Below are 24,425 nucleotides of genomic sequence, written 5' to 3' on the forward strand. Positions count from 1 at the left end.
CAAATTTTTTGAAAGGAGTATGATAAAATATCGGTGCTCACAACAGAGATAAGAGGTGTTAAACATGTCAAGCACTTTAATTTTATGAACCGATTTGGCTCTAACGAGTGATTTCAGAACATATCGAAATATAAGAAACGTTTGAATTTATTTAGTAGTCGCATGGTTTTTTTTGTTTTTTTTTTTAAAGGAACAAAAGGAAGAATTTGTAACGTAATGCTAATAATCGAACTTTTTGGGTGTTCAGGGACCTCAGTCTGTATATATTTTTGTCCAAAGTGTTGTTTTGTTCTCGAGAATGCGAGAGAACGAGGCTAGCGCTAGCTGTGAAAATGCTTACATATGATATGAGCGGAAAATCCTCTCAGAAATGCTCAAGTTGGCTCATGTTAACTAACTGTAACTAAAAACTTTTGACACCTCGTGCCATTCTATTGAAAGAAGCTCCGCTCAGAATTCCACCTGACCGAATACAGCCTAATCATTCCCCATGGATACCCACAGCAATGTACATAAAAGCACAAAGAATGAATAGCAAGGATAAGTACTGTCCACGCCACTCTCTATAGCTTCACATGCCCAGTGTCTCAGAGGGTATTAGCATTCTATAGGCTGTAGTGAATGATAGCAAGCTGACGCAAGGCTGAATGGAATGTGCTTGGCTCACACGAAGTTGCCCTGTAGCCATGGAGCGAGACATGGAGCATATGTAGAAGCACAACCCCAATTCCACACTGTGTAAAATGTAAATAAACGCCAATAAAAACAGAATGCAATGATTTGCACGTCTCATAAACCCATGTGTTATTCGCAATAGAACATAGAAAACATATCAAGTGTTTAAACTGAGCTAACGTACCGTTTGAAGGAAAAAAATAAGGTCAATTTGAATTTGATGTTCGCAACACGTCTCAAAAAAGTTGGGACGGGGAAACAAAAGCCTGGAAATGTAAGTGTTACTAAAAAAGAAACAGCTGGAGGAACATTTGGCAACTAATTAGGTTAATTGTCAACAGGTCAGTAACATGATTGCGTATAAAAAATTTTTTAAAAAAAGTATCTAAGAGAGGCAGAGTCTCTCAGAAGTAAAGATGGGATGGAATCTGGATGGAAGCATGTGCTGCTCTAAAAGCTGTATGTATATACACACACCTTTCAGCATTGATGTCGCCTTTCCAGATGTGCAAGCTGCCCATTCCACAGGCACTAATGCACCCCATACCATCAGAGATGCAGGCTTTTGAACTGAGTGCTGATAAAGTCGGATGGTCCCTCTCCTCTTTAGTTTAGAGGATGCTGTGTCCATGGTTTCCAAAAAGAATTTTGTTTGGTCTGAACCACAGAACAGTTTTACACTTTGCCTCAGTCCATTTTAAATGAGCTTTGGCCCAGAGAAGATGGCGGCGTTTCTGGATCATGTTCACATATGGGTTCTTCTTTGCATGATAGAGTTTTAACCAGCATTTGTGGATGGCACGGCGAACTGTGTTCACACAAGATGAGTTCTGGGAGGTGTTTCTGAGCCCATGCAGTGATTTCCATTACAGAATCATACCTGTTTTAATGCAGTGCCGCCTGAGGGCCCGAAGATCACAGGCATGCAGTATTGATTTTCACCCTCGTCACTGGCACACACAGATTTCTCCAGATTCTCGGAATCTTTTGATGATATTATGTTCTGTAGATGATGAGATATTCATAATCTTTGCAATTTTACATTGAGGAACATTATTCTGAAATTGTTCCGCAAAATGCAGTTTGTCGCAGATTGACCATCTTTACTGCTGAAAGACTCTGCCTCTCCAAGATACTATTTTTTATACCCAATCATGTTACTGACCTGCTGCCAATTCACCTCCAGCTGTTTCCTTTTAGTAACACTTACTTTTCCAGCCTTTTATTGCCCCTGTCCCAACTTTTTTGAGACGTTTTCTGGCCATCAAATTACTTTACTTTTGTTCTTAAAGTGATACATTTCCTCAGTTTAAACATTTGATATGTTTTCTATGTTCTACGGTGAATAACATACGGGTTTATGAGATTTGCAAATCATTGCATTCTGTGTTTATTTACATTTTACACAGCGTCCCAACTTTTTTTGGGATTGGGGTTGTAAATCCTGGGATGGCTGTATGGAAAATCTCTGATCCTCTCGCCAGGCTAGCTCATATTAGCTAGCTGGCACGTTTATAAACATTACTGAACATTCCTCACAGAAACCACGTCAGGTTAGCTTGTGTTAGCCAGCTGAAACTTTTGTGGAAATGATCTAAAATTCCTCTCAGATATCCTGTCAGGTGAGATCACGTTAGCCAGCCAGAACATTTATGAAAAATAATCTAAAGTTTCTCTCAGAAATTCTGTCAGGTTAGCTCAGGAGCGTTCCCAGGGTCCTATGTTCCCCAGGTTTATATGGCACATAATGAACACATGGTGATTTAACGCTAGAGTTAGGCTTCAGTATTAGTGAGAGTAGGTCATTGTAATTGGCTGGAGCATTTGTGAAAATGAGCTAAAATTCCTCTCAGAAACCCAGTCAAGTTAGCTTGGGCAGATATCATTAGCCATTAATTAGTAGTAGTAGTAGTAGTAGTAGTAGTAGTAGTATAGATTTTAATGCCATGCTAGCATCTGAATCCATGGGCGTAACCACGCATTCTTTGGGGGGGTCGTGTCCCCCCCAATGTTGAGGAAATACCAATCTGTCCCCCCAAATATACAGTATAAAATATTTTCTATATGTCCCCATTTAATGAACCCTGCCAACGGATCTGTCTTTTCTTTATCTATTCTATTTATTTATGTCTATTCCTTTTTAAAGAAAATTGGTGTGTTCCCCTCCTCCAATTGTACACTTGGCTGCGCCCATACTCAACGCAAGTTCGTCGATACATTTTAGCAGCTCAGTCTGTAAGAAATGGAGACCGCAGCCAAGCGTAGAAAAGTGCAGCAGAGCACACGAGCTTTTTTTCAGACAGTAACTAGATACCTAAATAGTAGCATGTATAAGGTAACCTTAGCATAGTATAGAAGGCATCATACCATGGCTTGGTTTGTTCTTAATCAATTGTTCTTGGTTTGTTCTGAATCTATTTTCATGGCAAAAACTGAACTACAAAAAATACAAGAGTTGCATATATAAAAATAATAACCAAACAAGAAGAAAAATACTGCAGTTAAGATCGTATAAGATCTTTTATATTTACATATGATAAAAATAAAAAATTCTAAAACCCTTTCTGGTTAAAAAAAAAATAAAAATCTTACTAAACAAGTCCTTAAGTGAGCTTACTACATAAAGTTAAGTTGTCACAAGTTGTCTACTTGCATCAAAAGCGAAACAGTCCAATGAAATATGTTTAACGGAAAGGGGGGTCTTGCAGAACATAGACAGAGTTGGGTCTTCGCCTTTAAGCAGAAATGTACGAGTCGATCTAGAATCACATTAGAAATTAAATCTCAGAATTCCTGTCAAGGTAGCCAGCTCCCGAGCCTTAGCAGAAAAGATGGGACATAAATTCGGAAGGTCAACCTGGATTGTGAATTTGAACTGAATTAAAGTGCTCATAGACCTGTTAGTCAAAGTCATCTTAGCCAGCTGGGGCATTTATTAATAAGATTTAAATCTCCTCTAAGAAATCCTGGCATGTTAACCAACATGCTGGTGTAGAGTTGAATGCAAATTTTTTTTTTTTTTAAAAATGCTAAAGCAGTCAACTTGGCAAGAAATCTAGCCAACAAGCACTTCGAGGCAGGTTAGACAGCTAAACGTTTTTTTTATTGAGAGTTTAACTCATGCATATGATTAACCGCTTTTCCTGTGTAATGACTCATGAAGCTTCGTGCTTGCCATCACACACTGATGTTTACACGGAATCGTTTCGAAAGAGATCGATAAAGCACCGGCGTTCAAAACAGAGACGCGATACACTAACCTTATGAACCGATGTGACGAACACACGAGGACAGAACATATTACACAAACTCGTGCGTCAATTATTTAGTTACTTCTTTGATTTACGAAACTCAGGAAGAGCATTGCATTCATAAATTTTATTCACCCGTATCATTATCAATGCATCCCAATCTCAAAGTCTAATTAAAGTTGATCAGTTAACAGCAGGGAAGGCAAGCCATCTTTGCTGCCCAAAAGAAACGGTCTTGACCAGCCGTCATCTGATACAATGGGGATTTTGTTCCACTGTTTGCAAGCAATGACAGTGCAAATAAAGTAGAAAGGAAGTCCAAGCTTTCCTGTTTGCTCGGTGTCATTCTGCCTTCAAGCATCTCGTACGGTTTGCAGGAATCTAAATGACCACGTAAGTCACCTATCTGTTCGAAATGACTACGATTTTAAAGGATATTGAACAAAAACAGAAAAAAAAAAAAAAAAAAAAAAAAAAAAAAAAAGAGAGATTCAATGAAGCGAACATAAACCGTTCAACTCATGGAGCACAGTCCTAGGTCAATACATTAAGTCACATAAAGGGTACTTTGGCAAAACTGACCTCATCCCAAGGGTGTAGGATTTGTTTGGCTTCGCATATGTCCCGAAACTGAGCGTACAGCATACATCGCGGATATCTAACAATATCCAAGCACAGTTTAGTGATGAAAAACAAACAAACGGAAAATATATATTCGAGACATTCAGTCGGTGAATTGAAGCTGTGCATGCACCGATCAGCGACGAACAAACAAATAAAAGCGTCGTTGTCTTATAAGAACTTTTATAAACTACTGCGATATTCAGAACCCAGTGGAAGATGTACGTCGGAAAATAATCAACGACGGGGTGGTGTGGTGTGGTGTGATGCAGCACAATGCGAACTGGCGTTACCTCAGAGTTATATAAAAAGATTATTTTCGAATAACGTCCTGAAGCATTTTATTCCTCTTAAATTCCCCACACCAATGTTCACTTTATTAAAAGAACACACGGTCCATTTGATCCATTTCTAGCTATGTTACCGCGATCGTAGTTACATAATATCCGGCGACCAAGAAACCGGAAAATGAAAAGCTCTCCGCACTGAAGACGTTCCCGTGGCAAAGAACTTGCTCACTGCTACAAATCTCTGACACTGGAGACTCCTTCCAAAAATGTCAGTTTATAGAAAGATTAATTGCATCATTCAGTACGTTTACATGGACAACAATAATCCGATATTAACCCGATTCAGACGATACTCTGATTAAGAAACTCGCATGTAAACAGAGATTATTGATGACCTTAATCAGACTAAAGTCATACTCGAAGTAAACACAAATGGAATTAAGACGTGTGGAGTATTCCTGTTCTAGTCGCATTATCGAGGTGTGTTACAGACATGCACACACCTTAAATCACACTATTAACGTCGTGTAAGAGTTTTCACCGCATTTTGCGACAGGACACGATCACACACGGCAGCGCTCAACCGTTTGACGGCAAACAAGAGAGCACGGCTGCGTCCCAAACCACGTACTTATCTACTACAGTATACAGTAGGAGAAATACATGTATCTCGGCTACTATATAGAAGGTAAGTACGCGGTTTCGGACACAGCCCACGGCTTCAAGCAGTTGTCTATTTGCACGTACAACATGACAAATAATTAACTGCACTTGAAGCGTTCGTAAAATTACAGCTGAAACACACAAAACTGTATACGGTACCATAACGAAGACCAACTGTATGACGATACGTGAAATTCTGGAGGGAATGTCGGATGGCGTGGCGTGGGGACGTAATGACGTGTACAGTTAATCGATCTACGTTCTATAACATGTAAAACCTGAACATGAAAGGAATATTCTAAAGCGACTCAGGTAAACACCTTAATCACAATATCGTCTTATTCAGAATAAGGTCAATAATTAGATTACTGCTGTCCATGTAAACGTAGTCTATGACTAGATGTTTTTCTTTGTTCAACAAGACAGTTTAAAAATAGACTTACGCTGAAACGTGGATTATGTGAAGTGTTCGGCATATGAATCCTGTTAAATGAACTGTTTACAAGAGAAGCTTAAACATATCAGAAGGAGCACATTACCATAAACCTGTAATTCGCTGGCACTACTGTCTGAGCTGTTGTTATAGACCATCTATACAGGATTGTTGCGGCCAAAAATGCGTGACTTTGCTGCAGCGTTGTTGTATTTTTGTTTCTTTTTTTTACAAAATCTGCGATGCAATTTGCTGAGATTTTTTGTGCGCTTTTTTGTGGAAAACTACTTGAATCGACGAAAGCGCAATCGCATGAAATTGTTTTGCACGGCCTTTCGCGATGATGTTTGTTGGTAAACGAGGCCTTTTAGCTGCTCTCATGTCCGACGCACATGGATCGAAGCGGGCTCTGGCCGAATGAGCGTCGCGACGGCGCAAAAACCTGCGGAAAATATTACGACCTCTGAATATTGCGGCGTTTTCTCGATCTTCTGTTCATTTCTGCCATGGCAAAATCCTGGAGGGACTGTATAGAAAATTCATCAAACTTTTCTGGCCAATCAGAATCATGGGATCATTTATTGCTACCTCTGAGTACTTTTAAACGGTGTTAAAGGAGTCTTGTAAGTGCTTTTTCTTGATTTTACTCTTATTAATGCGTTTCTATGGGTATTGTTTTCGGTGATTATCTCTGTGTGAAACTCTACGTGCTGCCGTCTTGACCAGGTCTCCCTTTAAGAAGACATTGTGATATCTCAATGGTATCTTCCTGGTTAAATAAAGGATAAATAAATAAAATAATACAAATATAAAACAGATAGACCATAGCGTCTGCACTCACAATTTGTAGAAAAAAAAAATAAATAAATACAATCCAGCTACAGGACAAGTACTTGGTGTGAATCACTGATGATTCATTTGACAGATTCGATTCTTTTAAACGAACCAAAACAAAAACAAACAAAGAAAGTGAACTGAACTTCACCCGTTTTAATTCATTTCACTCAACACCCATGAACCAAAAACTGAGGAAAAGCTGCACTCTCACTTTTCCTCAAAATAACTGGTTTTATTTGACTAATATTTACATACATCAGTCTATCTATAAGCCCGTGATGTATCAAGTCAGCTTTTTTTTTTTTTAAACCTCCTTTAATGAAGGTGGTTTGTTTTTTTTGTTTTTTTTTTTTAAAAAAGGTTTAGGTCAAGCTTGACACCCTTTAATTAAAAAACGATTCATTTGTGCTCGCGAACCGATTCGCACCATCGACTCGCTCAAAGGAGTCGTCCCCTTAAAAAAAAAAACAAAGAATCGATTCCCTTGTGAATCGCTCATCAACTTAAAAAAACAGAAACAGTCTCCAACATTAAGCATGAAGTTATACTCAGTCAACAAAAGCTCACGGTGACTAGATCGGATAATATCTGGAAGCATCATGTAAACATAACGATCCGGATAGTTAGAAAGCGAGACGCTTTAGCACGCAATGCATTCACGACGTGATCGGAATTTAAAAGACCATTTCGAAGATACACAGCCCGAAGAAATGCAGCCAACGGTGCGTGCACTCGACCACGTGAGCAACGCTACAAATAACTACATCCACCCGCTGGGGATCCAGCGCGAGGATCACTTTCCTTGTCGCGTGCGCGACGCACGTTAGTTTGAAACGCGCTGAAAGATTCAAACACTTTCACTGTTTAGATCAGGAGCACGCTATCAGAGAGAGCACGCTATGAGAGAGAGCGCACACCGGCCCAACACCACCCCTACACTTCCCTCCCACCCACATGGACGGATTTCTAGGCGGGTGCCAAAAGTTTTGCGCAGGAATCAAATGTTACGCTGCAGTTTAAAAGTGGATTCCTCACCCAAAAGCGCTGCCGGGACACTGCTTTTGCTCCCTCGAACGCTGATATTCCCGTGGAGATACAGACAGTCTCTCAGCTGACTTTCCAACACACACCAAACCCCGCCTGCAATTTCCTCTAAGCCCATCCACTTCATCACCAAGCCACGCCCCTCGCCCGGAACTCTCCGTAACACACTGACTACGTGCAGAACCGCAAGCCACCCCTATCAATAATAGAAATAATACTCTCAGGTGTGTAACTGAGTACTTCAACAACACAACTCCCTAATCATTCAGGCTATACACAAACCTGCAATCTGTTCCCCATGTATCTGTATCCCATTCCACCACGATTTTACCTCGTAAACTTTCACATCAACGCATTCCCTTTCGATAATCGTCTTTTAGTACAATTTAGGCGACCTCGCACGAGGAATTAAACACTTCAGCGTGCCCTTTTGTAGAGAAATACTCCCAACAAGAGTGCGGTGTGATGAAGCAGAGTTACCGTTACTGCCCCGACGTGGATCACTCTCCCATAATGGCACGTCCTGACGCGTTTTATACCTCTTACTGAGACTCACGTTACTGAGAAATCAGAAAAACGAGCCCGAAGACCTTCTACTCAAGGAAAACTGCTACAAATCACTTGTCCATACCGCTTTTCCGAGACAGGGTCACAGGAACCGGGAACCTCTGCCAAGGAACTCGAGGGCACCTATACGGGGTCACGGGAAGCCTGGCGCCGATCGCTGGGGGCTCCTTAGGGACACCACGGACTGGGTGCCAAGCTATCGCAGGGCACAATCGCACACTACAGACAATTTAGTGATGCCAGTCAGCCTACAGCGCATGTCTTTGGACTGGGGAGGAAACCTGTGAAGCAGAGGGAGAACACGCGTTGGCGTTATGCGTTTGCCCCACCTTCCCTGGCTTGTAGCGGTCACGTGTAGAGGGAAAGATCTAGCCGAAAATGGGAAAAAAAAAGTGCTGACTTTTTTTTTTTTTTTAAGTGACATGCTTTCTGTCGATTATTTTCACATTCCACATATTTTGTAAAATCAATCTTCACCCATAAACACACGCATGAAAATACTCTATTAAGTTCATATGTATTAGTTCTGTAGCTTGTCCTGTTATATAAGTTATAAATACAATATATAGACTCCGACCGATCGATTGCTGGAACTATGGGTTATCTGCAAACATTCACACGTTTTTCTCGATTGCCGTGGTCATTACGCGGTACGAGAGCGGCCTCTAGAGGTGAAATAAAAACCAGCGCTGACAAACTTTGTTGTGATATTTGAAGTGTTTTTTGATTCATTTTGGATTTTTATTTGTTATTCGGAGCGTTACTATTTGGCTCAGTTTGGACGTTTCATTTACTGTAATACTAATTAACAGTTAATATATAATTAATATTTATCATGGTAGTCAGTACAGTTCATTTTTGTTTAAAAAAATGTTTTCATTCAGGAACAATAATAATAATAATAAAAAAAACATAACTATCACTCGATTAATCGGTTATCGATAGGTTCCGTCTAACTTAGTTATCGGAATCGGTTAAAATCCACTAGCACTCGCCCTCTAATCATATACAATGCTTATTCTCACTGGCCACTTTAATAAGAACACCTGCCAATCAGCCAACCGTGTACGGTAGCAGGAAATCGTGCAGATACACGTCAAGAGCTTCAGTCGGAGTTCATATCGAACATCAGGATGGGGGAAATAAAATCTCAGTGATCTCAGTGGCTTTAACTGTAGCTGGTTTGAGTACTTCAGAAACTGCTAGCCTCCTGGGATTTTCACACAAACCAGTCTCTCGAGTTGAGTTCCAACGCGTGGAACTGCTGTGCATGGAAACGCCTCGTCGATACGAAAGGTCAAAGGAGAACAGCTTTGAGAACTGGTTTGAGCTGACATGGAGGCTACAGTACCTCAAATAATCACTCTGTACAACCCACGGTGAGCAGAAAAGCATCTCAGAACGGACAGAACATCGAAAAGATGCACAGCATGTCAAACACTATTTCAGAAATTGCTGGTCTAGAGGGATTTTCCCCACAAAACAGTTTCTAGAGTTTACACAGAATGGTGCATGGGAAAAACAAACAAACAAACAAACAAACATCCACTGAGTGGAATTGCTGTGGATGGAAATGCCTTGTTGATGTGAGATGGAGAAGGTTAGAGGAGCTGGGCTAGGGTCAAATTATCACTCTTTACAACCGTGGTGAGCAGAAAAGCATCTCAGAATGCACAACACGTCAAACATTATACACTCCCCCATCACACACACACACACACACACACACGAGTATCAGTATTTTCGTATACTATATGAGCATGCACTATAGTGCCAGGACGTTTTAATATGGTGACGTAACCTTTAGAGCCCATTTAGTACAGAAGCCATATGGACGTAGTCATGGAAACCAGTCAGCACGCGCCCATTTCAGGAGTATGAGCACATTATTATTTCCCTTTCATGTTAAGTATTTTATTATTTATTTACGCGCACTTGTTCTTATTCTTTTTTAATTATTTATATTTTTAAACCTCCTCAAAGCACAAGCAGTAACGGATTAAAAAAAAAGAAAGAAAGAAAAAGAAAAAAAAGGACAATCTAAGAGAAAGACTTTCCCTACCTTGTTTGCAGAGCATGCCGCGCGACGCTGAAGCGTGTGTGCTTCTGCTCAAAGTTGTTGTTCACAAGGACACGCCCACTGAAGGGCACCCGCCCCTCTTCCTGCCAATAGGACGTCGCGCTGTGGCCACACCCCCACACGCGCACGCTGGATAAACAAAGCTCTGTGGCAGCGTGGCGCGCGCGCGTACAGGCCGCATATGCTTGTGTTTCCAGTCAAATTAAACCCGAGTAAGAAATATTTATTATTAAATATATATTTTTTTACGTTATCAAATTATTATTTATTAATTAAAGCAAGGTGTTAGCGATGAATTGGGTCCATGCATGCAAATTAGACATACATGTTTTTATTTATGCAAATTATACATACATGTTGTTATTTATGCAAATTAGGCATACATGGTTTTATTTATGCAAATTAGACATACATGTTTTTATTTATGCAAATTAGACATACATGTTATTTATGCAAATTAGACATACATGTTATTTATGCAAATTAGACATACATGGTTTTATTTATGCAAATTAGGCACACAAGGTTTTATTTATGCAAATTAGGCACACGTTTTTATTTATGCAAATTAAGCACACAAGGTTTTACTTTATACATATATATATATGTAATTATGAATATAAAGCAAAAAGGAAACATTTAGAGGAAACATGCATTGTTTAAAAAAACAAAACTGTGCGCTAGTGTGGTTTAGAAAGGAAAGGAACATATCTCAGGAAACAAGCTTTATGACATGAAGACATGCAGAGTGAGCACAGCTGGGCTTAGGTGCTAGTTTCGGATAATGCAGTGATCGTGAGTGGGGAAAAAAACCCCAGTGAAATAAAGGTTTTCTGTTGCGTTTTAATATTATTTTTTATCGCTAACTATAGTTTAAGAGAAGACGTGTTAAAGATGCAGTTTATTCCAAAAGTATTTTAAAACTGTAATGCTTCTTTGAAATACTATAAATCGTTATCTTTATAAACAGTGAGCCTCGTTTATCAAGCTGGAAACGGACTGATTTATTCGTAAATTGTTCGTACGAGTGTTTACACAAGAAATTCAGTATTCATGAAAACTGCATACATTTGTAAAAAAAAAAAACATTCGTATCCTACTCGTACCCTCGAGTGTGTGCAAACTTATACATAAGTGGATGTAAACCTCGACCCACTTCAAATCGAATTTGTACGGATTACCGCACGCTCGGCGTTTCCTAACCCTTTGTAAATCCAGCAGAAAATTTCGTTCGATTTGGTTTACACGACACATTTACGCGCAACTTTATTAAAAGATCGATCAATGTGGCCCAATATACATACAGTGGTGCTTGAAAGCTTTAGAATTTTCTATATATCTGCATAAATATGACCTAAAACACAACCATTGTTGTTCAGTGTTCTCCTGATGATGGACTCACATTAACATTACCCAATGTGAGAGAGGCCTTTAGTTGATTAGAAGTTCCCCTGGGGTCCTTTGTGACCTCGTGGACTATTACACGTCTTGCTCTTGGAGTGATCTTTGTTGGTCTTCACTCCTGGGGAGCGTAACAACGGTCTTGAATTTCCTCCATGTGTACAAAATCTGTCCGAATGTGGATTGGCGGAGTCCAAACTCTTTAGAGGTGGTTTTGTAACCTTTTCCAGCCTGATGAGCATCAACAACTCTTTTCCTGAGGTCCTTGGGAATCTCCTTTGTTCGTACCATGATACACTTCCACAAACAAGATCAGACTTTGATAGATCCCTTGTTCGTTAAATAAAACGGGCCGTTTACTCGTCCCATTGATTGAAAACAATTTCGGACTGTAATTTCACTTTAAAATGAACTGCACACCTGAATGCAGTAAACGACCAAGTCTAATATTTTTGTCTAATTATTCCAATAAACCCACATCATGCACTGAATCAGAAGGAAACATGCGATATAGTTTGCTCCACATACTGTGTGTTTTTAAACAGTTGCTCCACTCAGAAAGCTGATATAGTGAGTGTGTGTATGTGTGTGCACCCCCAATAGAAAACTTGGCTCGTATGTGCGGTTCGGATGATTAATTATCTATCGGGCACTTTTCCTGACAGAGATGAGCTGTGGAGAGATGAGTTCAACATTGGGTCATACGCGATACTTTAGATTTTGCGTCTTCGTGCGCATTACATCATATCGCTGCACTGTCGAATCCTCGACTCTGATTGGTCAGAAGGTTCTTACTCGTTTTCTATAACAGCCACTCGGACAGTCGTTCTGGCTGCCAGGTAAATCACAAGTTTATATTATGCATGTTGTATTAAACACGCTGACCTTTTCAGTAGGGAGAAGTTTATTTAACATTTTTGGAAGGAGTCCACAGTGTCTTGACCTATGTAAAGGTCAATAACAATAGTTTTCTGGTTTCGCAGTAACATGCCAAAAGAGTGAGAGTGAGAGAGAGAGAGAGAGAGGGAAAGAAAGAGAGCGAGAAAGTCAGGCTGTTTGAGGGAATGACTGTTTACAGTTGACGTAATCAAAGTGATAACAGGAGCTAACATGTCTTGTCTACAGCGTTAAAAACAATGATAAACGGATAACCCTATGAGAAGTGGTTTATTAATTACGGGCCATTGACTGTGTTATGAAAAGGTATAAAACACTCCAGGAAGTGCTGTTATCGCAAAGCATTGATTAGTGAATGATTTAACTTGTGTTTAACTAGTCTGGTTTAGAAGCTATATGTAGCTACAACCGTTTCTCATTGGAAACTAAAACAAAACAAAACTGCTGGACAATGCAAGAGACAAACTAACCGAACGTGCATTGCCTGGAAATGTTTAAAAGCGAAACACAAGGGAATCCAATCAACGTACAGAGCTGAGCACTTGAGGACTGAGGCTGAGCAACGGCTTGAACCTTCCAGATCTTCTAATCCAATCAAAAATGGACAGAGAAACAAACACCCAGTTGGTCTCACGCCAGAGGAATAATGGAATACTGGACAATCACTTGCACTACTTTTTAACTCCCCAACCCAATAATAATAATAATATATGTATGTATATATGAGAAAAGCATTGTTTTTGGGCCACAGTTTTAACACATGACCTTTGATACTCATTCCTCCAGCACTTGTTTTCCTTTGCTATTGGCTCCAACAGTTTTGGAAGCAAACAGTCATTTAGCAGTTTCGTAACGCAGATCAGAGTGCCCGCAAATGTGCCCGAGCTCTGACCAACAGAGGGATTGTGGGTCGGGAAGAATTTACAGCCGCCTGCCATGGAAGGGATTACCCGCTGTGAGACAGGGAAGGCCGAAGCGTCCAGACCACAGTCCTCAGAACATACAGACTCGAGCAAATGATAACATATTTGCACGAGAAAAGACCAGCCGTTTTTAGGAGACCGAACAGGAAAATGTGGTATTTTGACGAGATACATAAATAACTCGTGAACAGAAAGAACATTTGGACCTGACTTGGACTCAACACTGTCCTTGAGGCTTTTCCAGCCAGTCCATATTTCGGTTCTTTTCCAGCTTCCAGGATGTTCCAGCCAAGGAATTGAGGCTTCAAAAACAGGAGGGCAAGTTTTGCCCTTTTCAAGGGGGTTAAGAAAGCAAGGAGAGTAGCCAAAGGATGAAAGCTGAACATGGGATTGAAAAGGGATAAGAGCTGATAAGAAGTAAATATCGCCGTACAAACATTTGGCTCAACTAACTAACGTATAACGCTTGAACACTGAACATTGTTCCGTTCCATTTCCCAACAAGGTGAAGTAGGTTAATCAAGGAATGTGCATAAGGAAGAAGATCACTAAGGCGTATGGTCCCATACGGATACGCTAAAGCTTTGCGCTTCCTGAAACACTTCATACCCCCAAAATCACCCACGATTCAGTGGTTGATCTCATCTGGATACTATAGATACTATAGAACTGCTGCTGTACTCATAAAGACCGTCCTGTACTCATGCCAGGACATTTCTTGCCACCGAGATATAAGACATATCAAATGAATAAATCAATAAACGTAAATATGAAGGCAATCTTAATAAAAGCTCACAGTCGTGAGCTCAGGAAAGAGAAAAGACGGATGTAGACGGAGAACGAAACAGACTGAAGTATGAGTCACCGAGAGACCGGAACGAGCCGAGATTGCCAGTAACAGATCCATACGTGGCTTTTCTCCAGGTTTTGACTCATCCAGAAGTGAGCACGGTAATGCAGGACTGAAATGATTGTAAATCCACGCAGGCGGACAGCTTAACTGGAGCAATTTGTGGACGTTTAGTCAATGGGTTTCATGTACTGAGGCAGGCATGAGCGCTTTACAGAATGTCATCCTCAATCGTTGGAGAATTTTTTTCCTCCTTCTTTACAAATAAATAAAGGTTTGTAGATAACGGTCGTACTTTCAGGTTTCCTCCTGCTCTGACTCCGCCCCTGCCTGTTGATTACAGTGTGTTGCGTACAGTAAATATTTACTGTAAATATTAGCCCGTGATATTGAAGTGGGGGTTAGGGAGGTAGCTTCGTGAACTAGCTAAATATGAGGTCCTTCCAGGATTTGGCAACTTTGCGTTTGTAGAAATGAAGGCAAAATCAAGGAAACGACGAAATAGAGGGGAGGGGGGGTTGAAATTTTTCAAAATCAATCATCGCAGGTCTCCCAACGATTCGGGTCGAGACGACACGCGTTCAATCAAAGCCCTCTTCGATTCACATGCGTTGAATACGAGGACACCGAAAAGGTCTCATTTACTAACAAACATCAGTGCAAAACTATATCGTGTCGTTGCAATTTCGCCAATTCAAGCCAAAAAAAAAAAAAGCCGCAGCAAAATCAAGCATTTTTGGCTGCAACGATCACAAAAAAAAACCTCCATACGGAGTTTCTCGCCTCAGTCTTCACCCGCGCCTGTCGACGTTAACGAGGACGGTACCCAAGACAGCGAGATGACGTACGTGTTTGAGCCGAGGTCGACCGTTTGCAGTACCGATGGTGGTGGTGTCTGACGTGTCCAAACGGTAGGCAAGATGTTCTGACTTATTCCTCCTGATGGAGAAACTCAGACTGTGGAAACACGTTCTCGATCAGTCCGAGGTAGCGACGTTCAGTTGGCACCAAGCTGTTAAAACGCTCCTCCGAAAAGGGCCTGTCAGGTAACTCGAGCAAACTCCAACCTCTTCTAAATGAATAAACTCCAACCATCAACGGCTGGACAACGGAACAGGAAGACGCACAGCAAAATAAAAAACATCCGGAGAAACGTGTTTACTACCAGCGAGCTGCTATTGTAGAGCAAGACACATGCGCTCTGGCAGTAAGATAAGATAGGATGAGTCATCAAAAAATTTTTAAATGCTTTCCCAGAAGTGACAAACTATCAAATTTAAACAGGAATATCTCATAAAACTATTTTATTACCCTAGATATATACTATCAAATCGATGTCCGTAACAATAAGGGACGGGTATAAAAAGCTCTGAAGCTGCTCTGATTTGACTTTCAGGAGCTCTTTAATACATGTAGTCATCATGGATGCCAGATGATGGCAGGAAGATAGATCGGCCTCTTCAGAACGGCGTGTTCTGCACGAAGGAGCCGCACACAGCTGCGGGTCGTCGAGCTCCGAGTAAACACGAGGCCACTGGGGGACCCAAAGGAAAGAAATTTGTCATCAGCAGTCCATAAAACCTGTCAGGGGGCATAAAAGAATGGAGGCGAGCCTCACTTCTACTCGTCCTGATCATCGGGAATATTTAAACATATACTACGTGATAAAGATCGAGGTCGTATTTGTTCAGCAAACCTGTGATGTCTTTCATGCTGCAAACACAACAGTAGTATAATGTATTGACAATGAGCCATAATCAGGGTTGAGTTGCACATGCAAGGAGTATTTTAATACCAAAATCGCACACATCAGTGTTCAGGAAAAATAATAGGATGTGCTGGATCAAGTGCTATTTTAATGATAATGAGTCAATAAAGGTTGATCACGTATACATTACAGTACAGTGACATTCTTTTCTTCGCATACCCCAGCATGTCAGGAAGTTGGGTTCAGAGCGCAGGGGCAGCCATGATACAGCGCCCCCTGGAGCAGAGAGGGTTAAGGGCCTTGCTCAAGGGCCCAACAGTGGCAGCTTGGCAGTGCTGGGGCTTGAACCCCTGACCTTCCCATCAAGCCTTAACCACCAAGCCACGACTGCACACACTATGGCTTCTGGAAGCCATGTTGTTGAATACAAAACAATATATTGGCACTACACTAGACTCGTACGTTTTTTTTTTCTTTTTTCTTTTCCGAGTTTAAACGTCCTGGGTTTTAATCGATTGTCGCCTTGTGTAACAAACTAATTAGACACACTCGGACACAAAGCCACACAAAACCTGTAGAAATCCCACTGAAATGATTACAAAATGGTTTATTGATTTATTCATTTTCATCTAAAATTTGTGTGTAATCCCTTCCAAAAAAAAAAAAAAATATCGCACACTTCATGTACAAAAGTAGAAGTTTTAAAAAAACCAAAAAAAAAAAAAAACCTCCAACAACAAACAACTTTATACCAACAACGTGGCATCTAATCGAAATGAATCATAGACACAATTTCTAATTATGAACAGGTAGAAAATATACAACTCTCCAAAAAAAAACAAAAAAAAAAAAAAACAGTTAGACCTTTCTAGACCTTCTGCAGGTCCGTCATGCGGTCCACTTTCATTCTGTTAAATTAACGACGTGTTAAGTATATTTATAACGTGCAGAGACGTACTTTTCATTTCCCCTTCTGATCAAAATGGCATAAATAATATATTATCAAATAGCAGCATGGCGAAAAGGTATTAATAGGTAATTATAGGTTTTACAATAACGCATTGTTCGCTACGATGCTTCAAAGAAACAAAATAAGAAAAGTCCTTCGCTGTTTAAACAAATTATCACGGGCTGACTACAGCGCTGTTGTGATTAGTACTAAATGTGAAAAGATTCAAATAAAATCAGATATCATTTTTTTTTTTTTTTTTTAAATCAAGTGAAATGAAATGATTTAGCATGACTTGTGTGTTCAAACAGAAAATCCCTTCAAAAATACTGACAGATTATTAGGAAGTGTAAAGGTTTACGTGAAAGATGTACAGTGTGTTGTCTTTAACATGATTTTTTTCCCCCTTGAAACAAAGAGTCCTAATTACAAAATGAAAATAAAAAATGATTGGCACAGACTGAAAGCAGCATGCGACTATTAAAAAAATAAAATAATAATAATAATAATAATAATAATAATAATAATAATAATAATAATTAAATAGCCGTAGTTTAGCAAATGAGTTAGCATGCAACATGAAAATTTGGCTATGGGAAAGAGCTTCTCAGGGCTTTTGAGGAGGTGACGCTGACGCCTGGATGGTGCCTAGTCTTCCGTTCACTTTAACTGTTTTTGTTGACACCGGGACCTGAGAAATCACCAAACGCAAAATTAGAAGATTGTAAATGTCTACTAATATCCATTAATGATTATTACTAACGCTGTACGCTTCAAATTCTGAAAAGAGCCTTACTTTCCGAAGACGTTCGGCTCCGGCGCCAGAGCGTATGGCCTCCAGCAGTGCCTCTCTGGCAGACTCTGGGTTTCCCCGTGTAGGCGGCACTACAGTCGGCTTGGTCAAGGGCAAGGTAGGAGGAGGTGGTGGTGGTGTAAAGGTTGGTGGTGGTGGTGGAAAGTTTGGTGGTGGTGGTGGAGGTGCGAACGCAGGAGGACTTGGGGTACTTGTATGTCTCTGGTCAGCCCTGCTCTCCTCAGACTTCCTGAACTGCTCCAGCTCTGAGGCGGCTGACGAGCTCGTCTGGAAAGTCACAGAGAAGAGTTAGAAACGTCTACGGAAACGAAATACTTGATAAACTCGTTAAGCTTGCCTTCTTAAGTCTTGCCGAAGTACTTTCGGCTCGGATGGCCGACAGGAGCGCAGAACGCTCGTTTTCAGGCTCCACGTAAGATGGTTTCTTCAGGGGGCCTGTCCTGGAAGAGTCGGATACCTGGATGCAACAAAGGAGAGCCGTGTGAATGTGTTTTTTTTTTAAATTTCTTCTTTCCTTGTATCATGTGTTAGACTTTGAGGGGGTAAAAACAGCGATACATCAATACTGATATTTGCGATATTTAGTCCTAAATTTTTTTTTTCAAATGCTTCAACGTTCAACGGTGATACTTTCCTACGTAAGCCGAGCGTACGTCGTCACACCAGTGAACAGGTGACACAAAAAAACAAACTGAATCTTTTTTCCCCACAAACTCATCGCGACCATACAACGAAAACACGTAGCTAGCTAATACACTTCATTTATAAACCAACTAGCTAACGTTCTAAACAACGAGCCTAGAAAGTGGTCACTATGTAACCGAGGGAACATATTAAACAGAGCTAAATATAATATGTCAAGACATTCCCTGACTGATTAATAATAAGTTGGTTACTCGTTTCGGTAGTGACAAGACTTGGTCTGAGGAAAAACAAACAAACAAACAAACAAACAAACAAACCAAAAAAGCATACTGATGCATCTCTACATACAATATGATGTTAGGCACTTTTGGCCAAGAAAGTTATAATGGAATGTTTGAACACAGTTAATAATGCAGTGTACATTTAGTTTTCATAGCAACCAAATGTGAAGCAATTACAAGCTGAAACAAACATGTCGTCTCTTATCTTGTGGTTATTGCGTAATGTTTTGAAAAGCGCACCTTTCTGAGGCGTTCCATTCCATCTCCTGACTGAATTGCATCCATGAGTGAGCTGTGAAGAGAGGTCTCCTTCTCCACCGACTTCGGGACCACAGGCTTAAACTTTTTGACTGGCCCAAACGGACTTGGCTGCAGACCAAGACTGTGCAACTCCGGTTTCTTCGCTACTGCTGGACGGGTAGTGCTTATCGTATTGTTTAGAGGCAAAGGGCTTCCTGGGGCATTTTTCATGGACGTGTAGTCTTTAGAAAAGGACGCACTGGATTCAGGGCACGTAGACATCCGTGCTTGCTGTTGAGGCTTGCTATGTACTGGGCTAAAACCCAGCGCTCTAGAGCTAGATGTGTCTGTACCAACGATATGCGGATATTCCCTAGAGACCGCCTGCTTCTCTGGAGTATAACTTCGGTCAGGTTTGGCAGCAGTGAGAAAAGGCATGGAGTTTGTGGACGCATTCGAAGCCTTGGGGTTTGATACTGCTTGCACAGGTTTTAGGTCGTTCTTGACGGCTTGGCTAGTTAATTGCTTCTGTCCAGCAGATGTTGACTCTGGACGTGCCTGAACTCCTCCGACCTTGCTTGAGGAATTCCCCGTGTACTTCGTAATAGCTGAAGCCACGTAACGACTCGAAGTTCTTCTGGAAGGCGTGACGAAAGAAAGATTCTTCCTGTGCTCGGAGAAAAAGAGATTTTCGGCAGGATCTGAGACGGCGAGCTTTTTCATGACTGCGGATGCCAGGTTGGTGCTTGGCCCGTTGACCTGTTTCGGTGGTTCCGTAACACTGGGTTTTTCTGTGACGGGGAACGGTTTTTCAGCTTCTCCAGTCTTTATTGAAGCTCTTGTAAAGGTAGTAGGTGGCGAATCCTCCGTCTTACCTGAGCTCCAGAAGGCCTTAGCTTTGTCCAGGAGTGGAGAATCTCGGTCATCGCTCGCATCGTCGGATTTGTCTCGAGTCTCTCTTGGTGTGACCATGTTACCAAACTCATCGATTTTAATGGCGCCTATACGCAAGGAGCCTTCGGACTCGACGTGATTCTGGGACACGGCTGGTTTGCTAGGCACAATGGTAAATGTTTTCAAGCCGAATCTAGACACTAGATTCTGGCTGATCATGTTTTGAGCCTTCACAGACGAGGCCCTGTTCACTTCGGCGTGTTCCTTGCTGTGGTTCTGTTCTGTTGGTTTAAGTCTGCCTTCAGGAACATTCTGTGCACTATGGGTAACAGTAGACATTGCAGGACTTTGAGAGGTTTCTGGCAGCGTCGGTTTACCCGGTTCAACTTTACCTTTAATCCCTGGGCTTATAGGGACCTTCTCTGTTTGCGCCTTCTTGTCACATGACCGAATCGGATCTCCTTGTGATGGACCGATACTTGCTTTCTGTGACATGCGAGCGTTGTTGTTTTGGTTCTGGAGATCTACCATTTGTTTGCTTGAACCATGTCGTTCTTTCTGGCTACTGCGCGACAGTGCTGCCTCATAAACACCCAAGCTGTATGGGTTGTCATCGACGACTTCATCAATGGCGGTAACCGGAACATCCAAATCAACCACAGACACTGGGATCTCATCGTCCACGCACACAGATGCCTCATCGGAGCGATTAACTTCTAATCGACAGGAAAGAGAGTTTAAGTGGATATTAGTTATTCAGTAACAGCCAGGGAATTAAGGCTAGATTTTCCTTTCTACTCACACACAAGGACAAAATTTCAGGTTGCAATAAGAACGTTAAACCATAGACTAGATACTCATCCATTTTAGATCAACTATTGGTTTTTAAATGAAGTTTAATTCAATTAAGAGTGTATATATAAAAGTTACTTGTACCATCTGCTAAGTCGGCATCCAAATCAGCCAAGGTTAAGTGGATCTGCGCAGTGATCTCCGTGTCGTCCTCGTAGCTGTCGTTTCTCTTGACCGATTGGTCCCCGACTCGCATGTTCCCGCTGCTTGCATAGAGAACGCCACAGTCACTGAACGACAGTAATTCATTCCGATACGTGCGCTAACAATTTGCTAGTGATCGAGCATTTATCTTCTCTTAGTGAAACTAGAGATCTGATGCAGGTGCAACTTCAACCTGTCCAAACAGAATCCACGCAGAACCTGCGTTTTCTTCTGAACTACAGTACATGTACGGTGTGAGGTAAATTAATTAAAAAACTTCACCCACAGTCAGAACGACGCATCTTTTAACACGTACCCTTTTTTAAAAAAAAATATATATGCCTGAGGTAGAAAAATATCTCTTTCCTGGAAGACTTTCTTGGACGTGTACTGAAGCACAAGTTTTAGGTGACGCTGCAAGCACAGGCAGCTCCTGCTCACAGATTAGCACGTTAGCACTCCTGGCTGAGAAAGCCAGACTGCGCAGACAGCCTTACAGAAGCAATGAGCAACACAAGCCAGGCTGTGCTATCTTCACTTAACGTGGGAGAGCTCCCAGCTGGTCCCAATGGACAAAGACCCAGGCAGGAGCGTTTGCAAAAGATTAATATAATATCCTAAAAAAAAAAACATACATATATACTGTTGTCTTTTTCTGACTAGATCTTTTTCTGCAAGGTTTTATATTAAAGCGCTTGTCTTTGCTATATTAACAACTTACATGGGGACTCTTATGACGTAAAGAAACGTGTAATTGTTCACGGTTTCTCTGAGGAGATCTTTATTTAGCGCTTATAGAAGGAGCCGGCAAGGCGTCAGCGTGTTGTAACAGTCGGAGGTAAGGCTGCGAGATGGCGTTTCGAGCTGACAAGCTGCATTTAAAATAAATATAAATAAATCGGATTAACGTTGAGAGAAAAACGAGAGCCTAGTGAGGGACAGACTGTTTATAGCTGCTATAATGTAAGAGATAACTTGTTTCGTGGAGGTTCCACAACATTAAATGTAACTGAAGTTATATTAAGCACACGATGTTTTGTTTTTAATTAATACACACACACACAAAAAACCCCAAAACGCAACAGTTAATGTTTTATTCCTTTGTGTGAAAGCGAGTGAGATGCTGGCTTTTCTGTGCCGCGGGGGGGAAGACGTTGTAAAAACCATGGTACAGAGCCAAAAAATTAAACTCTATAACTTCACCCTTCTCCTGTTCTTTCCCTGTACTCTGCCCCGACTCGCAGCCCTTCCCTACTACTGAGTTCTACCATCAACATCATTTAGGAGATGGTCTGATTATGAGCTACCTGTGCCGCGAGCCCCATGTGGCGCAGCCCTCATCGCTGTCGCAGTCTTCCTGAGGCTGGGTGGGGCTCAGAGAGGGATCGGGACCCAGGGAAACGGTGTCCTCAGTATTAATCGGAGAGTCAGCCATGCCCTCAGACGCCGCGTAACCTTGATCGGCCAAACTCTCGCTGCTGCACATGGACACCGTCTCGGCTTCCTGCTCCGCCGCATGCAGCCAGACTGAGGTCCGGGACAAAATGGACAAGTGTTAGCATTGGAAGAATTATTTATTATTTTGGTGGAACACATTGTTGTCCCATAACACTTCAGATTTACACACAATGTAGCCGTGATGCAACAAAAAAATAAAAACAACATACAGTGTATACCTGACTTAAGAGTGTGTTACTTGGAGGCGTGTGTTTATCATTGGTTAGACAGTACATTGTGATATTCAACACGCAGATGTTGTTATTGACATTTTGGCCAGCATTTGCACAAGCTTTGAGACGTGACTCCCAAGGCTTTGGGCAAACAGTGCCAGATGTCATCCAAACACTAATATTGGCACCCTTGGTAAATATGAGCAAAGAAGGCTGTGAAAAATTTGTCTTTATTGTTTAACAGTTTGATCTTTTGTTCAAATAACTCATAAAATTACTCTGCTCTCGTGGATATCGAACAATTACAAACAACACAGGTTTATCAAAAGAACATCTTTGTTACATATAGGTGTGCAACAATTATTGGCACCCTTTTAATCAATACTTTCTGCTACTTCCATTTGTCAAGATATAAGCTCTGAGTCTTCTCCTATAAAACCTGATGAGGTTGGAGAATACATGGCAAGGGATCGGAGACCGTTCCTCCATACAGAATCTCTCCAGATCCTTCAAACGCTGGTGGAGTCTCCTCTTCAGTTCACCCCACAGGTTTTCTATGGGTTTCAAGTAAGGGGACTGGGATGGCCATGGCAGGACCTTGATAAATAACATAATCGTGTAATATTATTGTAAAGCAAATAAGTGTGTACTTTTTATGTGCACGTATAAAAGAAACCACAGTGACTTAACCCCCCCCCCAAAGAAGTCGTTCCCCATTCACAGTCACTCGACTATTAATGACACTCATCTGGGTCACCTTTACTTTGCGAAGTCTCTAGTTCACACCCGTTTGCTTAACATTGAACGTATCAGGTTTGACAAATACGGTTTTATTACGGATTTACACAAATTGAGCTATAAAATATTCCGAATCTCGACACCATTTCAGAGTTTCAGGTTAGGGAAAGCTGGGTTTTAGAGGAGATACCAGGAAACGATCTTCCACTGGATCAGCTGTGACAGAGCCTCAGGATTAACAGTAGGCCTGGCCTGGGTAAGATATATTTAGAGCTTTAAAAAGTCATAAGCAAGAACTTAAAAGGGAGACAATGGAGATTGAATAAGATATTCTTTTTCGGGTAAGGCAGTGGCTGCTGCATTCACAACTCACTGAGACTTTAAAAAAGATTAGAAAGCCAGCAGCACAGCCATCCAGCAACATCAATAATGGAAAAGCTTTGAGGAGTCAGGATGCGAGATCGCAAATAGAAGCTAAAGAACTTAGCTGAAATTTCAATAAAAAAAAAAAAAAGGTAGACCATGCCAAGAGGCACATTTACGACCATTAGTAAGGGCCTCTCAATCACTGATCGTAATTCTACAAGGAATTTTCGAAAATGGTATTGAGGCCGGTAGATTGGAACAGATAAAGACTGGACAGTTAAAGATTCAAAAATGTCGCCTGGTGAATCTTGAGTTCCATTGCGACATGCAGATGGTTGGGTCAGAATTTGGTATGATAATGATTATGAGTCTTTATTGGTCACGTATACATTACAGCACAGTGAAATTCTTTTCTTCGCATACCCCAGCATGTCAGGAAGTTGGGGTCAGAGCACAGGGTCAGCCATGATACAGCGCCCCTGGAGGAGAGAGGGTTAAGGGCCTTGCTCAAGGGCCCAACAGTGGCAGCCTGGCAGTGTAGAGGCTTGACCCCAGAGCCTTATCTGCCAAGCCACCACTGCCCCAATAGAAT

General features: G+C 41.3%; 2 protein-coding genes across 9 annotated transcripts in view; both read right to left on the reverse strand.

The window, feature by feature from the left end:
* The window catches only part of grb10b (growth factor receptor-bound protein 10b), a 76,303-nt gene extending 67,578 nt beyond the window's left edge, over positions 1 to 8,725 (reverse strand). For both annotated transcript variants that reach the window (XM_053620792.1, XM_053620776.1), the window contains exon 1: positions 7,806 to 8,725. The gene's annotated coding sequence lies outside the window, so the exon portion shown is untranslated. The remainder of the gene's footprint in view (positions 1 to 7,805) is intronic.
* An 8,105-nt stretch (positions 8,726 to 16,830) lies between these two features.
* The window catches only part of cobl (cordon-bleu WH2 repeat protein), a 68,872-nt gene continuing 61,277 nt past the window's right edge, over positions 16,831 to 24,425 (reverse strand). For 6 of the 7 annotated variants that reach the window (XM_053620737.1, XM_053620761.1, XM_053620746.1 and 3 more), the window contains 6 exons: positions 22,367 to 22,586; positions 21,000 to 21,121; positions 19,170 to 20,779; positions 18,341 to 18,460; positions 17,986 to 18,270; positions 16,831 to 17,880 (listed from right to left, as the gene is read on the reverse strand). In XM_053620737.1, the coding sequence (XP_053476712.1) occupies positions 17,797 to 17,880; positions 17,986 to 18,270; positions 18,341 to 18,460; positions 19,170 to 20,779; positions 21,000 to 21,121; positions 22,367 to 22,586 (2,441 nt within the window). In that variant the 3' untranslated portion in view covers positions 16,831 to 17,796. The remainder of the gene's footprint in view (positions 17,881 to 17,985; positions 18,271 to 18,340; positions 18,461 to 19,169; positions 20,780 to 20,999; positions 21,122 to 22,366; positions 22,587 to 24,425) is intronic. The other variant, XM_053620730.1, reaches the window with a different exon arrangement.

The sequence above is a fragment of the Ictalurus furcatus genome, chromosome 1, assembly GCF_023375685.1.
Source record: "Ictalurus furcatus strain D&B chromosome 1, Billie_1.0, whole genome shotgun sequence".
NCBI lineage: Eukaryota > Metazoa > Chordata > Actinopteri > Siluriformes > Ictaluridae > Ictalurus > Ictalurus furcatus.